The 23,284-nt window shown below is 41.6% G+C and overlaps 1 protein-coding gene across 2 annotated transcripts in view; it reads right to left on the reverse strand.

Moving 5' to 3' along the window:
- ITGA6 (integrin subunit alpha 6) overlaps positions 1-23,284 on the reverse strand; it is a 142,102-nt gene that overhangs the window by 6,423 nt on the left and 112,395 nt on the right. Inside the window, exons 18-25 of one of the 2 annotated variants that reach the window (XM_040357746.1) lie at positions 23,080-23,157; positions 22,057-22,159; positions 20,839-21,012; positions 17,729-17,830; positions 13,057-13,167; positions 12,875-12,973; positions 9,886-10,011; positions 6,252-6,383 (exon numbers count right to left, since the gene is read on the reverse strand). In XM_040357746.1, the coding sequence (XP_040213680.1) occupies positions 6,276-6,383; positions 9,886-10,011; positions 12,875-12,973; positions 13,057-13,167; positions 17,729-17,830; positions 20,839-21,012; positions 22,057-22,159; positions 23,080-23,157 (901 nt within the window). In that variant the 3' untranslated portion in view covers positions 6,252-6,275. The remainder of the gene's footprint in view (positions 1-6,251; positions 6,384-9,885; positions 10,012-12,874; positions 12,974-13,056; positions 13,168-17,728; positions 17,831-20,838; positions 21,013-22,056; positions 22,160-23,079; positions 23,158-23,284) is intronic. The other variant, XM_040357745.1, reaches the window with a different exon arrangement.

Genomic DNA, 23,284 nt, shown 5'->3' on the forward strand with positions numbered 1-23,284 from the left:
GATAGGGGAACTAGCTCGACAAGACACCTGCACTACATACAGTACTTATTGGTTGATTTAAAGGAGACTGTACAATCAGATTATAAAGTGTGTGCTGAGCTTTACACAACACTTTACACTACTCTTTCCCCAGACTGACTATGCTGCTGTGCAAAGGTGTCTCTTTTGCTCCTCCAACCAGAGTGCAGACACCCTAAGACAAGAAGTGTGTTACTAGCTGGATCCCCAGGTAAAAATAAATGGGAAAAAAAAACCTGATGCACCAACACATTTAATAATTGGCAAGCTGCAATTTGCTAAGTTTTTGATTTTGGGATTAATACCACTTTTATTTTGTACAGGCATAGGTAATGATAAGTAATGAAAGCAATTTCAAAAGTCAGCTCAATGTCCTGCTTTGCAAGAGATAAACCTGGAGAAAGATGAAATAATAAAATTACCTATATACTGTTAATTGCAATTATTTTTTTGAGGAAACAGACAGGAGAGCAAGTTAACCAGACTCAAGGAGGTAGTAGACAGCAGAAGGAATGAGGTATCACTTATGCAGGATAACAAGTAGGAATATTTGGAAAGAACAGATCCATAAAGCAGAGAAGTTATTACCCGCGACAAGTAGATATATATTTGTGATCTGTATAACTATAAGCAAGACTAGTTGTAGGATCCTTAGAACAGATCATATGAAAACATACATTCTACTAGCATAGTAGCTGCCAATAGTGTGCAAGCTGTCATTTGAGGAGACTTCATTTACTAAAGGAAAATATACTGTGTACTAGAAATGCAGTTGCTCTAGATCAGAGGGGAAGCTCTGCTGATTTCTATTATCCAATTATGTGCAAGCAAAAATTCAGTTTTGTATTTTCTTTGCATGGTCACTTCAGAATAAGAGCAACTGTACTTGCAGTGCACAGACTATTTACATTTAGTAAATCAACCCTTAGCATCCTATAAATCATTACTATATTAGTCAATTCAGACACTGTTACAAAATGAATTGTAATGTAATAACATTTTATATACATTTCAAATCATGTTCTGTAAGGTGTCCTGCATAATTGAAACAGACTCCTGCCTATGTGATGTCCAAGTAAACACCTACATACATACTGTATGTATATGGGTAGAGGCACTAAGGGAGATCCCTGTGTATTATGGAGGAACTTAGAAAGATCCCTGTGTATTATGGAGGAACTGAGAAAGATCCCTGTGTATTATGGAGGAACTGAGAAAGATCCCTGTGTATTATGGAGGAACTGAGAAAGATCCCTGTGTGTATGTATGGCGGGATTGAGGAGGACTGATATCTGTATACACAGAAGATCTGAGGAGGACCCTATCTATGGGTAGAGGAATTGATGAGTATCAATGTGTGCTGGTAGAAAAATTAAAGAAAGCCTATATGCAATGGTGAAGGAATTTAGAGAGATGATGAGAGGAATTCTGAATATATATGTATAGATTGACGAACTGAAAAGGATAAATGTCTATGGAAAAAGGAGGGTCTATGAGTAAGTGAAAATAAACCAATAAGGACTCATGTGCTTAGGTGATGGGATTAAGGAGGGACCATGTGTAAAGGTCCAGTAAAGATGGAGGACCAATGTCTAATGCCGCGTACACACGATCGGCATTTCCGACAAGAAAACCGTGGCTTTTTTTCCGACTGAATTTTGGCTCAAACTTGTGTTGCATACACACGGTCACACAAAATTCAGACCATCAAGAACACGGTGACGTACAACACTACGACGAGCCAAGAAAAAGTTGTTCAATGATTCCACGCATGCGTCGATTTTATTCCGAGCATGCATGTTTTTTTGTGTGTCGGAATTGCATACAGACGATCGGAATTTCAGACAATAACATTTCCTGTCTGAAAATTTGAGAACCAGCTCTCAAATTTTTGCTGTCGGAAATTCTGACAGAAAAAGTCTGATGGGGCCGCCACACACGGTCGGAATTTCTGACCAAGAGCTCACATCAAACTTACGAGTGGAGGCATGCATCGTTAGCATGATGCAAGTAGTCCTATGTATACAGATAGAAGGATGACATTTTTTCTGTCTATATTGGTGAAGGAATAAAGTGTGTATAGTTTTTAGGTATGAAGAAAGTCCAATGTTTATAGATGGAGAGATATACGAGGGCCCATGTACATGGGTAAAGGGATGAAGGAGGGCTCACATTAATGGATAGAGGGATGCAGTAGTACCCACGGGCTGAAGAGATAAAAGAGGAATCATGAATATAGGGTGAGGGATAAAGGAGGACCCATATATATATAGATAAAGAGATGATGGAGAACTTATGTGTATGGATGGTGGATGAAGAATTGCCCATGTGTCCTGGTAAAGAGATGATGGAAAACGTATGCGTATAGATGGCGGGTAAGGGAGGATCAATGTGTATGGATGGAGAGATGCAGAAGGGTACATGTGTATAGGTAAAAAGCTGATGGATAGAGGGATGCAGTAGTACCCACGGGCTGATGAGATGAAAGAGGAATCATGATTATAGGGGGAGAGATAGAGGATGGTACGTGAAGGAGGACCAATGGAGAGATGGATGGAGAGATGAAGAAGTGCCCATGTGTATTGGTAAAGAGATGATGGAGAACTTATTGAATCCAGATCCAGTCATCCACAGGAAAAAAACAGCTGCCCCTTCACTCGGATGTTCCGTGGATCACCAGAAAAGATGGCGCTCTCTCTCTCTGTGGGAGAGAGAGCGCCATCTTTTCTGGTGATCCACGGAACATCCGAGTGAAGGGGCAGCTGGTTATTTCCTGTGGAGGATTGGATTTGGATTCCCCTGGACCCGGTGTTATCATTGTGCGGTTAAATCAATCCATGGTCATCCTATCTGCTTAAGGCTATTCCCTCTTATCGATCTGGTAAGAGGCTGTCTATGTGGTGGCGGTTTCACTGATGATTTTATCCTGTTGTCAGTTTCCAGCTGAATACCATTTATTGCTTCATTATCACTGGGACATTTTTTAGGACTGTTTCACCTTGATCAATTTATTTACCTTGTTCCGGCATCACAGCTGGCTATATTGAGTTGGCGCAGTTTTTTCTTTTCTCTATTTTGTATCTATGTGTGTATGCACTGTTTACTGCTGCCTTCTGGTTTAGCATACTTATTTTTTCATAAATTTTATATTCTTGGGCTAGCGCAAATTTTCTTGTCTCCATTATGTGTATGGATGGTGGGTGAAGGAGGACCAATGTGTATGGATGGAGAGATGAAGAAGTGCCCATGTGTATTTGTAAAGAGACGATGGAAAACTTATGTGTATGGATGGTGGGTGAAGGAGGACCAATGTGTATGGATGGAGAAATGAAGAAGTGCCCATGTGTATTGGTAAGGAGATGATGGAGAACTTACAGTATGTGTATGGATGGTGGGTAAAGGAGGACCGATGTGTATGGGTGGAGAGATGAAGAAAGGCCCATGTGTATACGTAAAAAGATGATCGATAGACATGTGCGATTCCGTTCGTTACGAATTTGTTAGTATTCAAACATTCGGATCAATTCAAACATCCAAATAGCTAAAAGTACCAAAATACGTAAATTACGGAATTACGAATAAGCAAAATAACGAACAAGCGAAAATACGAACTTACGATTGGACAAACTTACTAAAATACGAAACACCGAAACAGCAAAAGAACGAAAATGACATCTATAACAAATGATTTGCATTCCGTATTTTAAATCCTTTGTCTGTTCGTAATTTCGAATTTTCATTCGTATGTTCGTATTTTCATTCGTGTGTTTTGTAAATCCGTTTCTTTGTCTGTTCGTAAATTTGTGTACTCAAATCGTTCTTTCGAATGGTCACTGGGAAGTGCAGTTAGTGAGTGATGTATCTTACTTAATATCTTAGCCAATCAGCTTATCTCTTTTGTGCTGAGTCACATTGGACAGTGTAAAGCCTCGTACACACGATCGGACTTCAACCAAACTTTTCCGTGGATTTTTGTCCGAAGGGAGAAGGGCGGGCACACCCAGAGCATACACACGGTCTGACTTTTTTGGCCAAAAAGTTTGTCCGTTTGCAGAGCAAACTTTTGTCCGAAAAAGTTTGTCCGGTGCACGGTCGGATTTTTCGGAAAACTTGCTAATTTTGAAGTTTGTTGGCAAAAAGTCCGACCGTGTGCACGGGGCTTAAGAGAAAGTCTATCTTAATATGGATTAGCCGCGTGTTGAAAATGAAACTAAAATACGAGATTGCGAATGATCGCGCTGCAATGTATTTCCGAAAGTACAAAATTACGAATCCATTCGAAGCACGGTAATAGACACAAATCAACGAAAACAAAACATTGTTACGAATCAACCGAAAAGGCAATCTCACATAAGTAACAATTACCAAATTACGAATAGTGTACCGAATAAACGAAAATTATTATCTAACAAAATTACGAATTTCGAATTAACGAAAATAAATTAGACAGAATTCCGAATGATTCAGTATCAACGAAAATAAAACTGTTATGAAAATACGAACAGGTCCAAATAGGAAAACTTGCGTCATACGAAATTACGAATCTACGGAACGAGACGAAACAAAACAACATTTTTTGTTGTGCACATGTCTAATGGATAGAGGGATGCAGTAGTACCCATGGGCTAAAGAGATGAAAGAGGAATCATGATTATAGGGGGAGGGATAAAGGAGGATGTTGGGTGAAGGAGGACCATGTGTATGGATAGATGAAGAAGTGCCCATGTGTATTGGTAAAAAGACGATGAAGAACATGTCGAGGGGTGAATGAGGACCAATGTGTATGGGTGGAGAGATGAAGAAGGGCCCTTGTGTATAGGTAAAGAGATGAAGAAGGGCCCCTTTGTATAGATGGAGGGATAACAAAAGGCCCATATGTGTAGATAGAGGGGTAAAGAAGGACATGGGTGTAGGGATGTAAAATAGACCATATGTATGGGTGGAGGGATAGAAAAGGATCTACAGTATGGGTATGGGCTTTTTCTAAAGAGATTCTATGGAGCAATTATACCTGTGCCCATGTTCCACACTTAGGGCTAGATTCAGAGACAGTTACGCCGGCGTATCAGTAGATACGCCGCCGTAACTCTGAATCTACGCCGTCGTAAATTTAAGCGTATTCTGGAAACCAGATACGCTTAAATTAGGCTAAGATACGAGCGGCGTAAGTCTCCTACGCCGTCGTATCTTAGGATGCATATTTACGCTGGCCGCTAGGTGGCACTTCCGTTGAGTTCGGCGTAGAATATGCAAATGAGCTAGATACGCCGATTCAGAAACGTACGTGCGCCCGGCACATTTTTTTACGTCGTTTACGTAAGGCTTTTTCCGGCGTAAAGTTAGTCGAACAAATAGCTGGCCTAGCCAATGTTAAGCATGGCCGTCGTTCCCGCGTCGAAATTTGAAAATTTTACGTTGTTTGCGTAAGTCGTCCGTGAATGGGGCTGGACGTAATTTACGTTCACGTCGAAACCAATACGTCCTTGCAGCGTACTTTGGAGCAATGCACACTGGGATATGTCCATGGACGGCGCATGCGCCGTTTGTGAAAAATGTCAATCACGTCGGGTCACGAGTCATTTACATAAAACACGCCCCCCTGTTCCACATTTGAATTAGGCGCGCTTAAGCCGGCCCATTTACGCTACGCCGCCGTAACTTAGGAGGCAAGTGCTTTGTGAATACAGCACTTGCCTCTCTGACTTACGGCGGCGTAGCGTATATGCGATACGCTACGCCGCCTCAAAATTACGCCGACATACCTGAATCTAACCCTTAAGCTGGATATAAACTTTGAATCACTATTCTATTACCACATCAAATTCAAGGCACAATAAAATATTTGGAAATTAAAACAACAAATTGTTAATAACTTGACAAAGTACACAAAAATCCAAAGAGTTAGTCTTGCCATTAAAATATGTTCACTCTTAACCTGATTTCTTTACACTTTGGCAGATGAAACAGCTAGTCCACGCCATCAAATTACATTTTAGAAGAAAGAAATGTAAGTATGAATTGTTTAGTAATTTTGCATGCATAAGTAGAAGTCTGAACTGGGTGTACATGAAATCTACACGTTACTGAATTCTCCCAGAAAGGCAAAGCACAGTAAAGAGATGCATTCCGCGGATTAATCAAAGATACCCATAGCACAAGCAGCTGATATGTTAAATTTGAAGACTTTGCAGCCAAACCAACACCCATAAGCTATGATTGAAACAATCAATTACCAAATCACAGAACGCTGATCAATACTATGCGTCAGATGTCAGCCTCTCTTTATCAGATGGCTGAGTATGGATTTCAGCTTTGTGATATGAGGCATCATACTGGTCTTGCTTACTTCTCTTGAAGAAGCCACACTACAAAGAATCAAGGTGATTAGATTGCATCGTATGATTATTCAATGATTGGTGAAAGGAAACATACAAAATAAAAACATCAGTTGTCACAATATGTCAAGATACAATTGTGTCGCTTACACAGCTCAAAAGCAGCTTTCTCAGGGACTTCAAAAATAAGTGTCTTAGCCATTCAGTAGCATCACCAATGAGAAGCCGTTAGTGAATATTTTCATGGCTATAGAATGCCTGCTTTTACTATGTGTAAATGACACATGAATTGTAATTACAAAAAAAATCCTCAGTTAAAATGGATGAACCAAACATGGCAATCTGCACATGATAAATGATGGGACCACACGTAGGTAATACCCAACACCATCACGATAACTGTACGTTTCACTTTCAGATTGCTCAGCATCTACCACTTATTGATGGCAAGTTAAAAAATGAGAGATAGAATGTTACTGTAAAATTGGTAATACGTGCCATGATCATTTTAGATAATATTAATATCTTGGTGGTGATGAACAGTGTTAGGGTAGCAGTTCTGTTAAAATCTTTGACCCCCAAAGTTTACTTGCCAGGAAGATCGAAATGACCATACTAGCAGTAGTGCAAAAAACACATGTGCACAATACCTTTTGAAAATCCTCAGGCCTCGTACACACGCCCGGGTTTCTCGGCAAAAACCAGCAAGAAAACGGATTCTTGACGAGATTCCTGTTCGTGTGTACAAGGCATTCAGGATTCTCGTCAGGAAATCTTTTCAGAATCTCGACGAGATTTTTTCTCGTCGAGATTCTTGTTGGCCTGTTTCCCGACGAGAAACCCGAGCGTGTGTACTCTCCTGTCGCCGTGGAAACCCCCGCATGCTCGAAATGACTTTGACACATGCGCGGAAGCTTCCACGGCATAGGTAGGGTGAAGCAAGATGGCGGCGACGGCATCGAATGTGACGAGGGCATGCTCGTCATACGCAATGACGTCACCGCGTTCTTTCCTTTCAAGAGAACCGCGGTTCTTTTGAAAGGACAGTCAGTGACGTGTGTACTAGGCCTCAGACTGATTTATGTGCTGCTGGGGGGTCCTAGAACAGAGACTTCCAGGACAAACAATAATAAAAACCTGGAAAAGGTTTTACTTTTTTTCTCCCGCTCACTAAAAAAAAGTGTTTTCATTGCAGTCTCAGTCCCCATTAGAGATTTGTCACTTTGACTTCAATTTCATTTTCATTTTCTTTCTGTCACTTTGACTGGAATTCGAAGTCATGTTTCTAGTGGGGACATAGGGGTGGATTTAAGGCAAATAAACTGTGCACTTTGTAAAGTTCAGTTGCACTCCGCTAGTGCAGTTGCTCCACAGCTTAGTAGATTTAGTAAAGCTCCAGTTTGCAATCAATACCCAATCACGTGCAAGGAAAATAAAAAGTATTAAACAACAGCATTGTTATTTGCACAGGATTGGCTGATGGAAGTCAGCAGAGCTACTGCTCATTTACTAAGCTCGGGAGCAAATGCACTTTGCAAAGTGCAAAGTCTATTTTCCTTTAGTACATCAACCCCAAAGACTGCAAAGAAAAATACTGATAGAGGTTTAAAAACATCCCACTCTATCCGAATATTGGGCAGTCTCACAGGCCAATAGTGAGAAAAGATAGCAGAAGAAGCAATGGGGTTGATTTACTAAAGGCAACTAGACTGTGTACTTTGCAAAGTGCAGCTGCTCCAGAGTTGCTCCAGAGCTTAGCAAATAAGGTTAGGCTTCACGTTGCAAAGAGTACCCAATCTCATGCAACGAAAATTTAAAAAAAACAGCATTTTTTCTTGCATATGATTGGATGATGGAAGTCAGCAGAGCTTCTTCTTATTTACTACTGCAAAGTGCGCAGTCTTTTTGCCTTTAGTAAATCAACCCCAAAGTGTTGACTTGCTAGTGAAGTCAGAATTTGCATAGTAAAGCACTCTGGGTTTTAGGACTCCCAGGATGTGCTACTACTTAAGCTGTTAGGAACCTGAGCATGAGTATTATAAAGTCCAGGTACCAAAAGAAAACATATCTGTGACCAAAACTTATACATATGTTAGAAAATTTTGAAACCCCTGTCAGTTTTTATTTTTTTGCTTACAGTAGGGTTGATTTACTAAAGGCAAATAGACTGTGCACTTTGCAAAGAGCAGTTGCTCCAGAGCTTATTAAATGAGCAGAAGCTATGCTAACTACCATCATCCAATCATGTGCAAGCAAAAATTCATTTTTTTTTTTTCCCCTTGCACGTGATTGGGTACCAACTAAGCTCTGGAGCAACTGCACTTGCAGAGTGCAATTGTATTTGCAAAGTGAACAGTCTATTTGTCTTCAGTAAATCAACCCCAGTGTGTCATTCTTGAGCTTTCCCTTCAATTCTTGTCCTGAAGACGCAATAGGAAATAGATAAAAATCTTTCTAAAGTGAGGGGAAATACCGTCTTAGATTCCCCCTTACCTACCGTGGCTTCGGAAACTGATGACTATTAGCCAGATTCAGGAAGAGTTACGCCGGCGTATCAGTAGATACGCCGTCGTAACTCTGAATCTGCGCCGTTGTATATTTAAGTGTATTCTCAAATTGAGATACACTTAAATCTAGCTAAGATACGACCGCTGGCGCCGTCGTATCTTAGCTGTCTATTTACGCCGGCCGCTAGGGGCGTGTATGCTGATTTACACCTAGAATGCGTAAATCCGCGAGATACGCCTATTCACAAACGTACGCTTGCCCGTCGCGGTAAAGATACGCCGTTTACGTAAGGCGTTTTTAGGCCTAAAGTTATTCCACCAAAAATATGGCGCAGCCAATGTTAAGTATGGACGTCGGAACCGCGTCAAATTTTTACGTCGTTTGCGTAAGTCGTCCGTAAATGGGGCTGGGCGTAATTTACGTTCACGTCGAAACCAATAAGTATTTGCGGTGTAATTTGGAGCATGCGCACTGGGATATGTCCACGGACGGCGCCCACCTCTTCACAATTTGAATTAGGCGCGCTTAGGCCGGCACATTTACGCTACGCCGCAACTTAGGACGCAAGTGCTTTGTGAATACAGCACTTGCCTCTCTAACTTACGGCGGCGTAGCGTATATGAGATACGATACGCCTGCCTAACGTTAGGCACCTCTACGTGAATCCAGCTATATGCTTTGTTTTCTGTAGCTATCTTCACATGGGACTCTAGTTGTGAGTCCCTACCAGAAAACCCAAGTCCCCAAAGGTCTTCTGTTGCCGTTACAAAGCATAAATGTTTCATGCTTAAGTGTGGAATCCAGTTGTGGTAACCCTCACAATGTTACGTGGATAGATAAAGAAGCCTAAGACCTTTATGTGGAAATCAACAAACAGGAATCTGGTGAATTATTCAACCTATGAACATCCAGTCAACACTAAAATATCAGTTAAAGGTGGAATAGGCCCTGAAGAGTGTATTGCGTCCAAAATGTAGATCCCTGGGTGTGCAGTGGATATGATTGTTGACCAATTAATACTCACCTTCCATAAAATAAACACTACTAGTGCAAGCAATAAAATTCCAGAGAGTATGGCAAGCAGGATGATCCACCATGGTACTCCTGTGTACTGCGCTTGCCTCTTCTCCGGGAAAACCGTAACACGCACCTGCAAAGGGCGAGAAATACAGTGTTTGTCTTAGTTTACTACAAAGACTTTATTACAAATATATATTTAAAGGTACTCTGATAGGTACAATGAAACTTACAGAAATAAATACCCTGAAAAAAAGATTCCCTTAATTGTGTGTCCATTTCTGTTTCACATACGCACGTTAAGAGCCACATTTTCACACTGTAGCAACGCATGGTATAATGCAGAGTATAGTACACATCGCAGCAACACATGGCATCAATACAGTACGCACTATTATGCCTCGTACACAGGACCGGTTTTCCTGACATGCCAAAACCCAACGTTTTTCCCGACGTGATTCATCTCAAGCCCGCCTTGCATACACAAGTTCAGTAAAAAAAAAAGCTCGACCAAAGCGCGGTGACGTCCAACACGAACGACGGCACTATAAAGGGGACGTTCCATTCAAATGGCGCCACCCTTTGGGCTGCTTTTGCTGATCCTTGTGTTAGTAAAAGTTTGGTGAGAGACGATTTGTGCTTCTCCGTCTTCATGCTTTTAAGTCCGTTACAGTGTGACGAATGTGCTATCTCCATTACGAACGCTAGTTTTACCAGAACGAGCGCTCCCGTCTCATACTTGATTCTGAGCATGCATGTTTTCCCCCCCTCGGAAAAGCATACACACGAGCGGTTTTCGTGACGAGAAAAAGTATGACGGGAAACACGAAGGGAAAAAATACAGCAGGTTCAAATTTTTTTGCAGGCAGTCTCCTTGTCGGGTAAACAGCTATGGAGCATACACACGACCGGTTTTCCCGACCAATCTAAAAAATGGCAGTTTTCTCGTCAGGAAAACAGGTCGTGTGCACGAGGCATAAGGCCCCGTACACACGACCGAGTTCCTCGGCAGAATTCAGCCAGAAACTCGGTTGGAGCTGAATTCTGCCGAGAAACCCGGCGTGTGTACACTTTCGGCCAAGGAAGCCAACGAGTTCCTCGTCGAGCCAAATAGAGAACATGTTCTCTATTTCCTCGTTGTTCTATGAGGAAAGTTGGCTCGCCGAGATCCTCGGCGGCTTCACACAGAACTCGACAAGCAAAACGATGAGTTTTGCCCGTCGAGTTCCTCGGACGTGTGTACGGGGCCTTAGAGTACCTGCTCAGCAATTCACCACATCAATTGTGCACTTTGGTGTTCTGCATTAGAAAAAAATAATTGGGCTCAGTAAGGTGTGTTGCCAGTCAATTCAACAAGAGCAACATACACTATAACACCATAAATTACCCCAACTGAATGAACCATGAAACCCTGCCTCATACCGATAAACAAAAACATGTGTTGTGGTTATACATTTTTTTTTATAAATATATATAACTGACATATTTTTATATATTTTTTTTTTGGGTTGTATGGTTACAGTTTAATAATATCACATGGATTTATTATTAGCCCTGATGAAGGAGACACAGATTCCAGAAATGCTTTGGCACTCCAGGAATTTACCACTAGGCAAACTAGGCAGTCGCCCGGCCACTGACTTCCCTCCGTGTCTGCATGCTCTGCAGGCTGCAGCGTGTAACTAACTCAGTCTCAGGCAGATGCTTTGTCTGGCCGGTAGTGTAATTAGAGGCGCAGCACTGAAGCCAGCGCTAGAGAAAGCAAAGCCGATGCTTCCTGTATAGCGCCACCTCCTGTCACATGGACGGGGCAAAGGGGGTGGGGTTAGGGGTGGAGCCAATGGGGTGGCAAAATTAGGTTTCGCCTAGGGTGTCAAAAATCCTTGCATCAGCCCTGAGCATAATGGATAGCTGAAGGGATCATGGACATTGCAGGAGAGAGAAGGAGGTCAGGTATGTAATTGGATAGTGCTGGGGGGACTTTACAACTCCTTTAACTGTGCAAGTCTTTGGGTCAGCTTAAGCTATACTTAACAATAACCCTGGTTTCACCTATGGTAGGGGGGGTGATGGGGGGGGGTTTTGAGGCCATTCATGCCCCATTCAGTGGTGACACATTTTTGATGTGTCTCGTTATTGTATATTTTAGCTGATTTTTGGACGTTCCAATAGTGGGTGTGCAGTTCACCGGCGGTTGGTGATGCTAGATGGGAGAGGTGGACATTATATGCACGGACAGCAATGTTGATGTTTTTAATATAGCTTTCATGTTTTATGTAATTGTTTTATGTATAAAATTGTGTGATTACCTAACATCTCTGATGATGTCCTTGTTTATGTCTATGTATGTCTTTTATTAGACCGCCATGCTCCTGATGAAGCGTTTTCACACGAAACATGTTGAGCAAATAACTAACACCCTGCATATTGGACCCATGTTCAAGGATACACACCCTATATATATTTCTATTGTTTGATGTTTATGTATTCTCATGTTTTGAGCGTACCTGCATTATTATAACGTTTTGGAAGTGTTATTGGAATACTTGCTGGGTACCTATGCTGATTAATATTGTATTATGAGTTAAAAAACCTTTTTATATACAGATTTCTACAATAAATATCTATAGATTTTTATATTTATTACCCGTGTGCCGCCAAAAGTAAATTTTTTCTAGATTAGTTTCCATTTTCACTATACCGGGACGTTGGCACACTTATATTGATGCATTCACAGTGTCACCCTGTGATGATGCATATTTGAGCAAGTACCTTCAAAAAATAACTTTGGGAGACTTATCCAATAATTGGATTTCCCATAGCAGATATTACAGATACTAGAAGAACAACCTACAGATCTCTTTACAAAACATCAGCATGAAAATAAAGCACAGCAGGAACAAAAAATGTAAATGTGTTACGTTTTCTCCCTAAAGACCAAGTATAATTCTTATTAAAGCATGTTAATATAATGAATTGGGCATAATGTCTTTTACCTGGTAACCCTCGTTTGACAATTTGATGTTCTCCGCTTGTGTATCAATACTGATGGAGGCTTTCACTAGAATGTCCAGATAATTCATCTTTGAATATTCCTGGTAGCAGAAAGGAAAATGATGATTAACTAAACTTACTCTATTCAAAAGTGGTAATAATGTATATAGGGCTGCAGTGTTACCTCTATGAAGGTGCCATTCCATAGCCTTGACCGCACTTTAATGAATGCATTGCTGTCCAGACCGGCAAGAGGGCATCTAATTGTAACACATTTTGCATGGTTCTTACAGTCCTACAATCAGAAAAGTGAGAAAAAGTGATATTAATCATTAGCAAGGTAGGTTAGGTACTGCTATATTTATGCTAACATAACATGAAGGAAAAATGAAATGAAATAAATAATAATAATGGTTCTTAATAATGGCACCAGTAAATATAATAGTTGATCTTATCATGATTTTTAATAGTGGCGGTATTAAAAATAATGCAGGAAAAATGCAAGCAGTGAAGGCGCTACAAGTCTTGGAATATTTGCATCTGGTTTACTAAACTGTGGTGGAAGGCAAATTAAGGCCAAGTGAAGTGAAGTGAACAGGAGCCTGATTAACTATAATGTAAAGATAGAATACAGAATACATTACCCTATGAATTACATGAAAACATACAATCAGAAGCATCAGAACTTGGAAACATAATCTTAGTTTTTTTGTTGTCCTCATAATTGGGTGAGTGCAGCTTTACCTTTAAAAAATGAAATCAGGTCCTTAAAGAGGAGGTCCGGGAAAAACAAATTAAAAGCCAGCAGCTACACATACTGCAGCTGCTGGCTTTTAATAAATGGACACTTACCTGTCCTGCTGTCCCTCGATGTCGGCAGTAGGGTTCCTGGCGTGAAGCCAAAAGGCTACACTGCCGCCACCAATGCGGGTACGGGAACCTGGCAGTGTAGCCTTTCGGCTTCACACCGGGAACCCTACTGCGCATGCGCCAGGTCCTCTCTCCTATTAACCCGGCAGCCAAGGGAGGAGGAGGGAGCTCCGCGGTGACGTCACTGCCGCCTCGCGGCTGAGGCCGGACTCCCGGAAGTGGGAAAGGATACCTGACAAAGACAGGTATCCTGTTCCCCCCTCCCGCTCCGAAAGGTGCCAATTGTGGCACTGGAGTGGGGAGGAATCCGATGAGCGGAAGTTCCACTTTAGGGTGGAGCTCCGCTATAACAGAGATAATTTATTTAATAAACATGTAGGGTACTGGTGCCCAACCTGCAGCCGTTTGGCACTTATTATGCGGCCCTTGCTAACAGTGGTCTGTTTTGGTGCTTACCTAAGCCAGTCAAAACAAAATATTCTTGAAAAGATAAAGTGGAAAAAATCCCCAACTATAACTATTCTTAACCATCCCAAGTCCAGACACTTTTACCCCCTTCCAGTCCAGGCCATTTTTCAGCTTTCAGCACTGTCATATTGACAATTACTCACTCATAATTACAATTACTCAACCATGCAACACTGTAAACAAATAAAATTTGTATCATTTTTTGAGACAGATATAGCTTTCTTTTAGTGGTATTAAATCACCATTGGGTTTTTTCCTTTTTGATAAATAAACGCAGAAAGACTGACATTTTTGGGGGGAAAAAAATAGTTTTTCTTAGCTTCTTTTTTAAAATTTTGCAAATAAATACTCTTTCTTCATACATTTAGGCCAAATTAAACTGCTACATTTCTTTGGTTAAAATAACGCAATTTAGTCTATATTATTTAGACTGTGTGAAAAGTATAGAATCTACAAATTATGGTATATACTGTAAATTTGAAATTTGATCAGTCCTGAAGTACTGACGGCCTATCTCATTTCTTGAGGTCCTAAAATGTCAGGACAGTACAAATACCCCCCAAATTACCCATTTTTGGAAAGTAGACAGTCCAAAGTATTTACTAAAAGGCATGGTGAGTTTTTTGAATTGTAATTTTTTTGTCACTTTTTAAAAAAAAATTAAGAAACACAAAGTTGTTATTTTCTCACACACGTACTTACAAATACACCACAAAATATACTCTGATAAGCCTCCTGAGTATGGGGTTACCACATGTGTGAGACTTGTTCTAACCTAGATGCATAGAGGGGCACAAAATCCAAGAAGCACCTTCAGGCCTTCCAGGGGAATAAATTACACCTCTAATTTCCTGACTACCAATTACATTTTTTGGGGCCCTGGAGCACCAGAACAATGGAAACACCCCATTTTGGAAAGCAAACACTCCAAGGTATTTTCTGAAAGGTATAGTATAGTGAGTCTTTTGAAAATTTCAGTTTTTGCCATACGTTTTTGGAAAATGCGGAAATTATATTTTTACACAAAGTTGGCAATTTATTAAAATATTTCTCACACACAGCGTGGGCATACTTAGAATTACATAAAAAAGAGGGGAACGGTCAGGGAAGGGAATGGACGCAAATAATCCACTGGTATGTGTAGAGAATAATATGTATTCCCTATACTGATCCAATACCCAAGTGGGTTGTGTTGCTGTAATCAAAACTATTATCACAAAAAATTAAGGTGGGAAAAAGAGAAAAGAAAGGAAGAGGGTTAAGAAGAGGAGTGGATGAAACGGAAATAAGGAAGGAAGAAAATCAGCCAGTTGGCTTGAAGGGATTACTATTAGCAACACTATAGTGATCAATGGGAGGAAACAATGATACGTTTAATTTAATTTATTAGTATCAAAAATATTTAAAAAGGCATTATATGTTACAAGTTATGTGAAAAAAAATAATTTGCGCATGTTTTTGTATTTTTTCAATTTAAGGTAGCCATATCAAGCTTTTTGGCCACCACTAAACACATATTTTTTTTTTCACATAACTTGTAACATATAATGCCTTTTTAAATATTTTTGATACTAATAAATTAAATTAAACGTATCATTGTTTCCTCCCATTGATCACTATAGTGTTGCTAATAGTAATCCCTTCAAGCCAACTGGCTGATTTTCTTTCTTCCTTATTTCTGTTTCATCCTCTCCTCTTCTTAACCCCCCCCCCCTCTTCCTTTCTTTTCTCTTTTTCCCACCTTAATTTTTTGTGATACTTACTTAGAATTACACCCAAAACACATTATACTATTCTTCCTGAGTATAACGATACCACAAGTGGTGTGGTGGTGATCACGGACACCGTAACTGGTGTGCCGGAGATCACAGAAACCATACCCGGTATGAAGGTTATAAAGGACACCATACTTGGTGTGACGTGATCACAGATACCATACCCAGTACGTGTTGGTGATCACAGACACTGTAACTGGTGTCACACTGATTAGGGACACTGTAACCAATGTGTCAGTGATTAGGGACACATTGAGTGGTGTGGCGGTGATTAGGGACACTGACTAGTGACAGTGAGTTAAAAAGAAAAAAAAAAAAGTATAGTTTTTCAATTTTTGTTTTACATTTTTTATGATTTTTTTTTACATACTGTCACTCTCACCATAGTGACACTGCACTACTCTTGGGGGGTAGGGTTTACCATCTGTGGTCAATCACAGAGATACACAGTAGCAAACAATGATGCCAGGAAAAGGTGTCTACTGTGTGATTGCTAAATGGCTACCAATAGGTGAATTAAAAATAGGTACGTACACAGATCTTTTTTATACAGAAGGGTAGGTAGGATGAAGGGGAGGGAACATTTTTAACATGTTGATCGGATCACCCGTGTCACTTTTATTATTTTTCACAAAATCTTTTTTTTTTATAACGAATATTGCTAAGAGAAATATCAAGTATTTTTCAAATGGAGCACAAATGTTTGTATAGTAATAGCAGTGGGAAAGTCTCATTAAATGTTTCTACAATCTATGACTTCTAAAACCAAGTGCCCCAGTCTCCACCAACTCCTGTAGAACGTTTGCTGTCATTGACTATCTCCAGTTGCAAGTCTAAGGCCTCGTACACACGACCGAGGAACTCGTCGGAAATGAAACATCGTTTTCCTCGACGAGGAACTCGACAAGCTTGCTTTGCATACACACTGTCAAGACAAAATCTCCTCGTTCTCAAACGCGGTGACGTACAACACATACAATGGCAGGGGAAGTTCGATTCCACTGGCACAACCCTTGGGGCTGCTTTTGCTAATCTCATGTTACTGCGTGTTAAGTAAAAGTTTGGTCGGAGACGATTTGCACTTTTCAGTCTGTTACAGCGTGAAAAATGTGTTATCTCCATTACAAATGCTACTTTTACTCCCATCTCATACTTTATTCTGAGCATGCAAGGGTTTCTTACCATACACACGCTCGAGTTTCTCGTCGAAAACCAGCCCGACGAGGAACGCGATGAGGAAATTGAGACTCCTGTCGAGGAAAAAAAGAACTTGTTCTCTTTTTACCTCGTCGAGTTCCTTGACGGTTTCCTCGATGAAAAACGTACACACGACCGGTTTCCTCGGCAAAAAAGCTCTCCCACCAAGTTTCTTGATGGATTCTGTCGAGTTTCTCGGTCGTGTGTACGAGGCCTTATACAGCTTACTGGAGCATTACATTCAATTAATATTATGTGCGGCCCTTTGGTGATGTTAGGGATCTGTATTTAAGCCCCCATATTAAGTAGGTTGATCACCAGTAACATAAGTTATATATACAGTATTCATAAATATATATCTTGAAAAACAGGGTTGTGTTACTAAAGCTTTTCCTCAGGAAAATCTAACATGATGTGCACTATCATGCCGCCATTAAGCAGAATATATCATACCAATTGCGGGACATGCAGGGGACTTGTCGCATTTTTCTGGTCCAGACAAATACATTTTAATAACTTTAATAAGCATAGACTGGGACACCTTACCAGTGTCATGTATTTCCTGTCAGAGAACAAGGAAAATGATTTCTTATCCTCTTGAGGCTGACTTTCTCCGATCTCTCGCTTATTTCGACCTTTTCCAGATTCCTGTCAGAAATTAAACAGAGCATGAACCTCAATGACATGGCTGACCCTTGCTATTATCACATTAGGGGTCTATGTATAGAAAAAATGACTGTATGAATGTGTCAAACAAATCTTCGCCTTAAGGCCTCTTTCACACGGGGCGGAATCTGCTTTGCTCAGCAGGGGATCTGTTTGTCCGCTGATCCCCTTGTGAGCAGAGTGGGCGGATGACATATCTGTGTCCACTCTGACAGCCCGTTCTGCTCTTTGGGCATTTAGGTGTAAACGGACTGGATGTGCGTTTACACCAGACTGCCCTCCAATCCAATCCGCCTAGATGGAGGGAAACTGATCCCCCTACTTCTTGCAGACCAGATCGGAGTGGAGGTAGGGGGTGTAAAGGGACACAAAACTATTTACACCCGCCTGTCCATAGGAAAACATGCACCATCCGATGAGGTCCGCCTGCTGATCGGATCACCAGTGTGAAAGAGCCCTAAAGATTAGTACACACTATTTGTTTTTTTAGTTCAACCCAGCAGGCTGAATAAAATAAAACTGAAGAGCTTGGGAGGAGATCCTGTACTAACTACCCCCCCCCCTATTGTGTTCTGACAGGGGGACAGCCCACCCCCCACAACAGCCAGAACACAATGGATGCCGATCGACAGATCTTTTTTGGTCATGCCCCTTTGACCGTCTGTGGTATACAATGGCCGAATGTCAGCTGCTTTCTATTGAACTGGCCAATACCACCCAATATTCAGCCCGTGTGTATGGCCCTTTCCTTTTTTCTCGTCAAATTTGTTTATTATTTTTTAAAAGCATACATGTAAAGCATACATCCAAGGATAGTGGTACAATATTCAAATAGCATGTTACATGTGGTGATGAGATCCCAAATGAACAGAAAGTATAGTCAAGGCAAACAGCGTAACATTACCAAGGAAATAATAGTGTGTCATCAAAGTCTAGAGGTAAACAATGCCTAACCCAAGGAAGCCAGAGTTTCTAAAATTGACCAATTTGATCTCTTTCGATTTGATCAGTGCGGCGGGGTGAGTTACAAGCACTGATCTCCATGTATACATTTCAATAAAGCCTGACAGCTTCTCCCCGGACCCCCCCCTCCCTTTTCAGCTGCTTTAGTGAAATTTATACAGCGGCGATCTGTGCTTGTAACTCCCCCCGACTCACTGACTCTGTCCATTCACAAAACTAAAACATCGTAACTTGTGATTACGATGCTTCAGTTTATGAATGGAGAGGAGCCTCTGTCACCTGTCCATTCATTTTAGCTGAGGCTCCAGAGAAAGGGACTGGGGAATCTGTGTTCTTAGTCCCTTTCTCTGTCTCAAAGGTGAGATGTCAGGGGTCTGTTAAGCCCCCCAATGGGGCTACATTTTTTAAAAAGAATTGCAATAAATAATAAAAAGAACGAATTGTAAAAAAGAATAAAAATAAAAAACACACTGACACCATCCACTCCCCCCAAAAAGGAAAGCATTGTAAAAAAAATAACAAAAAATTGTAAAAAATTAAAATTGTAGAACAAAATAAAAATACTGACATATGTGCCACTGTCACATGAAATATCGGTAATCAGTATCGGCGAGTACTTGAAAAAAAGTATTGGTACTACTAACTACCCTCTGGAAGAAAGATGTATATACCGACCTATATTCAAACAGCTCCAGTCTGGTCATGTTTCCAGCTCCCCTGTGTCAGCTAGCAGTGTCTTCAGAGGAGAGGAGGGAGCACTGACAATGGATGGGCCAAAGTAAGCCTATGGCCCCGTACACACGACCGAGTTTCTCGGCAGAATTCAGCCAGAAACTCGGTTCAGAGCTGAATTCTGCAGAGAAACCCGGCCGCGTGTACACTTTCGGCCGAGGAAGCCGACGAGGACATCGGCGAGGAAATAGAGAACATGTTCTCTATTTCCTCGTTGTTCAATGGGAAATTTCAGCTCGCCGAGGTCCTCGGCGGCTTCACAAGGAACTCGACGGACAAAACGATGTGTTTTGCCCATCGAGTTCCTCGGTCGTGTGTACGCGGCCTCTGAGTGATATCACCAATCAGGCATTCCAGCCATTGTTGGAGCTCTCTCCTCTTCCTTGTAGCCAGTGCTGGTTGGGATATGGGAGATTATGGGACCGGACTGGCCTGAGATTAGGTAAGTATACACATCTTTTTTACACAGGTTAGTTAGTATACAGTAGGTTTTAGGAGGGGGCAAGATTAGTTAATTTCACGTAATTCCACTATAAGCAATCTTCAGTGAAGATACGCTGCATCTGTGCAAATAATTGACACATTCGCACAGCAAACGTGTTATACATAGCTTTACGGGCCCAGATTCAGAAAGGACTTACGACAACGTATCTCCAGATACGCCGTCGTAAGTCCAAATGTGCGCTGTCGTATCTATACGCTTATTCAGGAAAGCAGATACACCTGAATTTTGGCAAGATACGATCGACGTAAGTCTCCTACGCCGTCGTATCTTGGGTGCATATTTACGCTGGCCGCTAGGGGCGCTTCCGTTGATTTACGCGTTGAATATGTAAATGAGCTAGATACGCCGATTCACGAACGTACTTGCGCTCGTCGCAGTAAGCTGCGCCATTTACGTAAGGCGTATGTGAATGGGGCTGGGCGTAGATTACGTTCACGTCGCATGAATGGACCCGGCGTATCTTAGGGAGTAAATTCGACGTGATTCTGAGCATGCGCGCGCATGCGCCGTTCGTTCGGCCATGCATTTACATGGTGTCACGCTTCATTATAATACAACACGCCCACTGCCTTGCTACTTTAAATTACGCGGGCTTACGCCGGCCCATTTACGTTACGCCGGCGTAAATATGGGAGCAAGTGCTTTGTGAATACTCAGCTTGCCTCTCAATGTTACGTCCGCGTAGCGCATATGAGATGCGCTACGCCTATCTAAAGATGCGCCGATCTCTCTGAATCCCGGCCATTGTGTACAGATCCTTTAATGCCTTACAATGTTGGAAGCCACCTACCAGCAATTTCAGTTTGTTAATTTCATCCTTAGGTTGACAAGACACAGGCTCCAAGCCTTGGGAGTCGATTTTTACAATGTAAAGCAGCCATTTTCCATTCATGATCTCTTTTGGCCAGTAAATGTCTAAAAATGCTGTACCCAGAGCCTTCAGGGGCCGCCCGAAATTAGTGATCTGCAATTAAAAAACAAAGAAAACGTAAGAGTTGTACCTCAGTCAATCCCTGTGGATGCCCCCCCCCTCCCCCACCCACACACACCTAGTATAAAACATAGTATATTGAGAGTGCAGAGGTTTTCCCTTGCCCTTAGGCCCATTCACCACAATGCTGTGCACTGCAGCATATTCCTTGCTATGTGCTGTATTAAAGGGGTTGTAAAGGCTTCCTGTTTTTTCACCTTAATGCATCCAAAAATGCATCAAAAACGCACCGGGAATGCATCAAAAAACGTGCATGGAGAAATGTACTTGGAACGCATCCGGACTGCGTTTTTATGGTGTGAACTGGCCCTAATGCCGCGTACACATGATCGGACATTCCGACATCAAAACCGTGGAATTTTTTCCGACAGATGTTCGCTCAAACTTGTCTTGCACACACACGGTCACACAAATGTTGTTGGAAATTGCGAACGTCAAGAACACGGTGACGTACGACGTCCTGAGAAAAAGGAAGTTCAATGATTCCGAGCATGTGTCGAATTGATTCCGAGCATGCGTAGAATTTTTGTGCATTGAATTGTGTACACACGGTCAGAATTTCCAACAGCAACTTTTGTTGTTGGAAAATTTTAAAACAAGCTCTCAAATTTTTGTTGTCGGAAATTCCGACAGCAAATGTCTGATGGAGCCTACACATGGTCAGATTTTCCGACAACAAGCTCCCATCGAACATTTGTTGTCGGAAATTCCGACCGTTTGTAAGCTTTCTAAATAGCTGACCCAAGAACATGTACTCTAATCAGGCACTGTGGTTTTCACTTCTCGCATGCTTTGTTAGAAACTGGCATTTTAGAAATATGTCAGCAATGGCAGTCCTAATATGTGTTTCATGACAGGTTCCCTTGGGGGAGCTCTATCTGTCCTCTGTGCTCAAGTATTCACAGTGAACTGAAGAAACTATTGTATGTGGCATTACATACTTTGATCAGCAGAGGGCGCTCCAGAATAATAAATAAAACAAGGCATTCATTCACATTAACAAATCAGAATACTCACTCTGAAATCAAAGTTCACCAAACTTCCAATATCATCTTCTGATTTCATTCCACTTTCTCCAACCACATTTCCTCCAAAGTACACCTGGGAGGGATCGGCAACCCTTAGGAAAGAAAGAAAACCCATTAGAGTGAGTAAGGTCCCTTGGTAGTTACATAGGGCCAGATTCACGTAGAGCGGGCGAAGCGTAACGTAACCGGTTTACGTTACACCGCCGCAATTTTTCCGATTTAGTGCCCGATCCACAAAGCACTTACCTGGAAATTTGCGGCGGTGTATCGTAAACAGGTCCGGCGCAAGGCGGCCCAATTCAAATGGGGCGGGTACCAAATAAATTAGGCGCGCTCCCGCGCCGGACGTACTGCGCATGCTCCCATCGCAAATTTCCCGACGTGCTTTGCGCGAAATTACGACGCGCCGACGTTTTGCGAATCGCGACGTGAAAAAAGACTTACGCCGGGAAAAAATAAAAAATGTTAAAAAAATTCAAAAGCGACGCGGGAAAGACGGGTATACTTTAACATTTTACACCATGTTAAAGGAGCCCTATCTTTGCGACGGAAATCTAACACTTGCGACGCCGTAACGACGGGAAAAATCTTCGGGGATCGCCGTAACTCCTAATTTGCATACCCGACGCTGGTTTTACGACGCAAACTCCCCCCAGCGGCGGCCGCGGTACTGCATCCTAAGATCCGACAGTGTAAAACAATTACACCTGTAGGATCTTCTGGCTATCTATGCGTAACTGATTCTATGAATCAGTCGCATAGATAGAAACATAGATACAACGGCGTATCAGGAGAAACGCCGTCTTATCCCTTTTGTGAATCTGGCCCATAGTCGGGTTGAAAAAAGACCAAATCCATCAAGATCATTTGATTTGATTTGAAATCAGCTGCTTGATTTATTTTGCTGGAAGGTACATTGCAACAGACTGCTTGCAAAACTAAATTTACATTTATTTGCAATTGCAAGCAAAAGAACAACGTTTTGCTGAACTTTATTTGTTAGATAACTTACCCTGATACTGACAGCAGAAGCTCAACAACCACCCGGGCTTTAGCAACGACAGGGCCCAGGTCAGGCTGAGAGCTTGTCCTGCAAAAGCAAAAAGAAAAAGTTCTTACATATGTAAAGAATTGTTAAATACTTATTTTTCAAATTGCGTACCACACTGCCCAATACCGCAGCTGCCCATCACCCAATCACCCAGACCTTTAGTATA

This window comes from Rana temporaria, chromosome 6, assembly GCF_905171775.1.
Source record: "Rana temporaria chromosome 6, aRanTem1.1, whole genome shotgun sequence".
Lineage (NCBI taxonomy): Eukaryota > Metazoa > Chordata > Amphibia > Anura > Ranidae > Rana > Rana temporaria.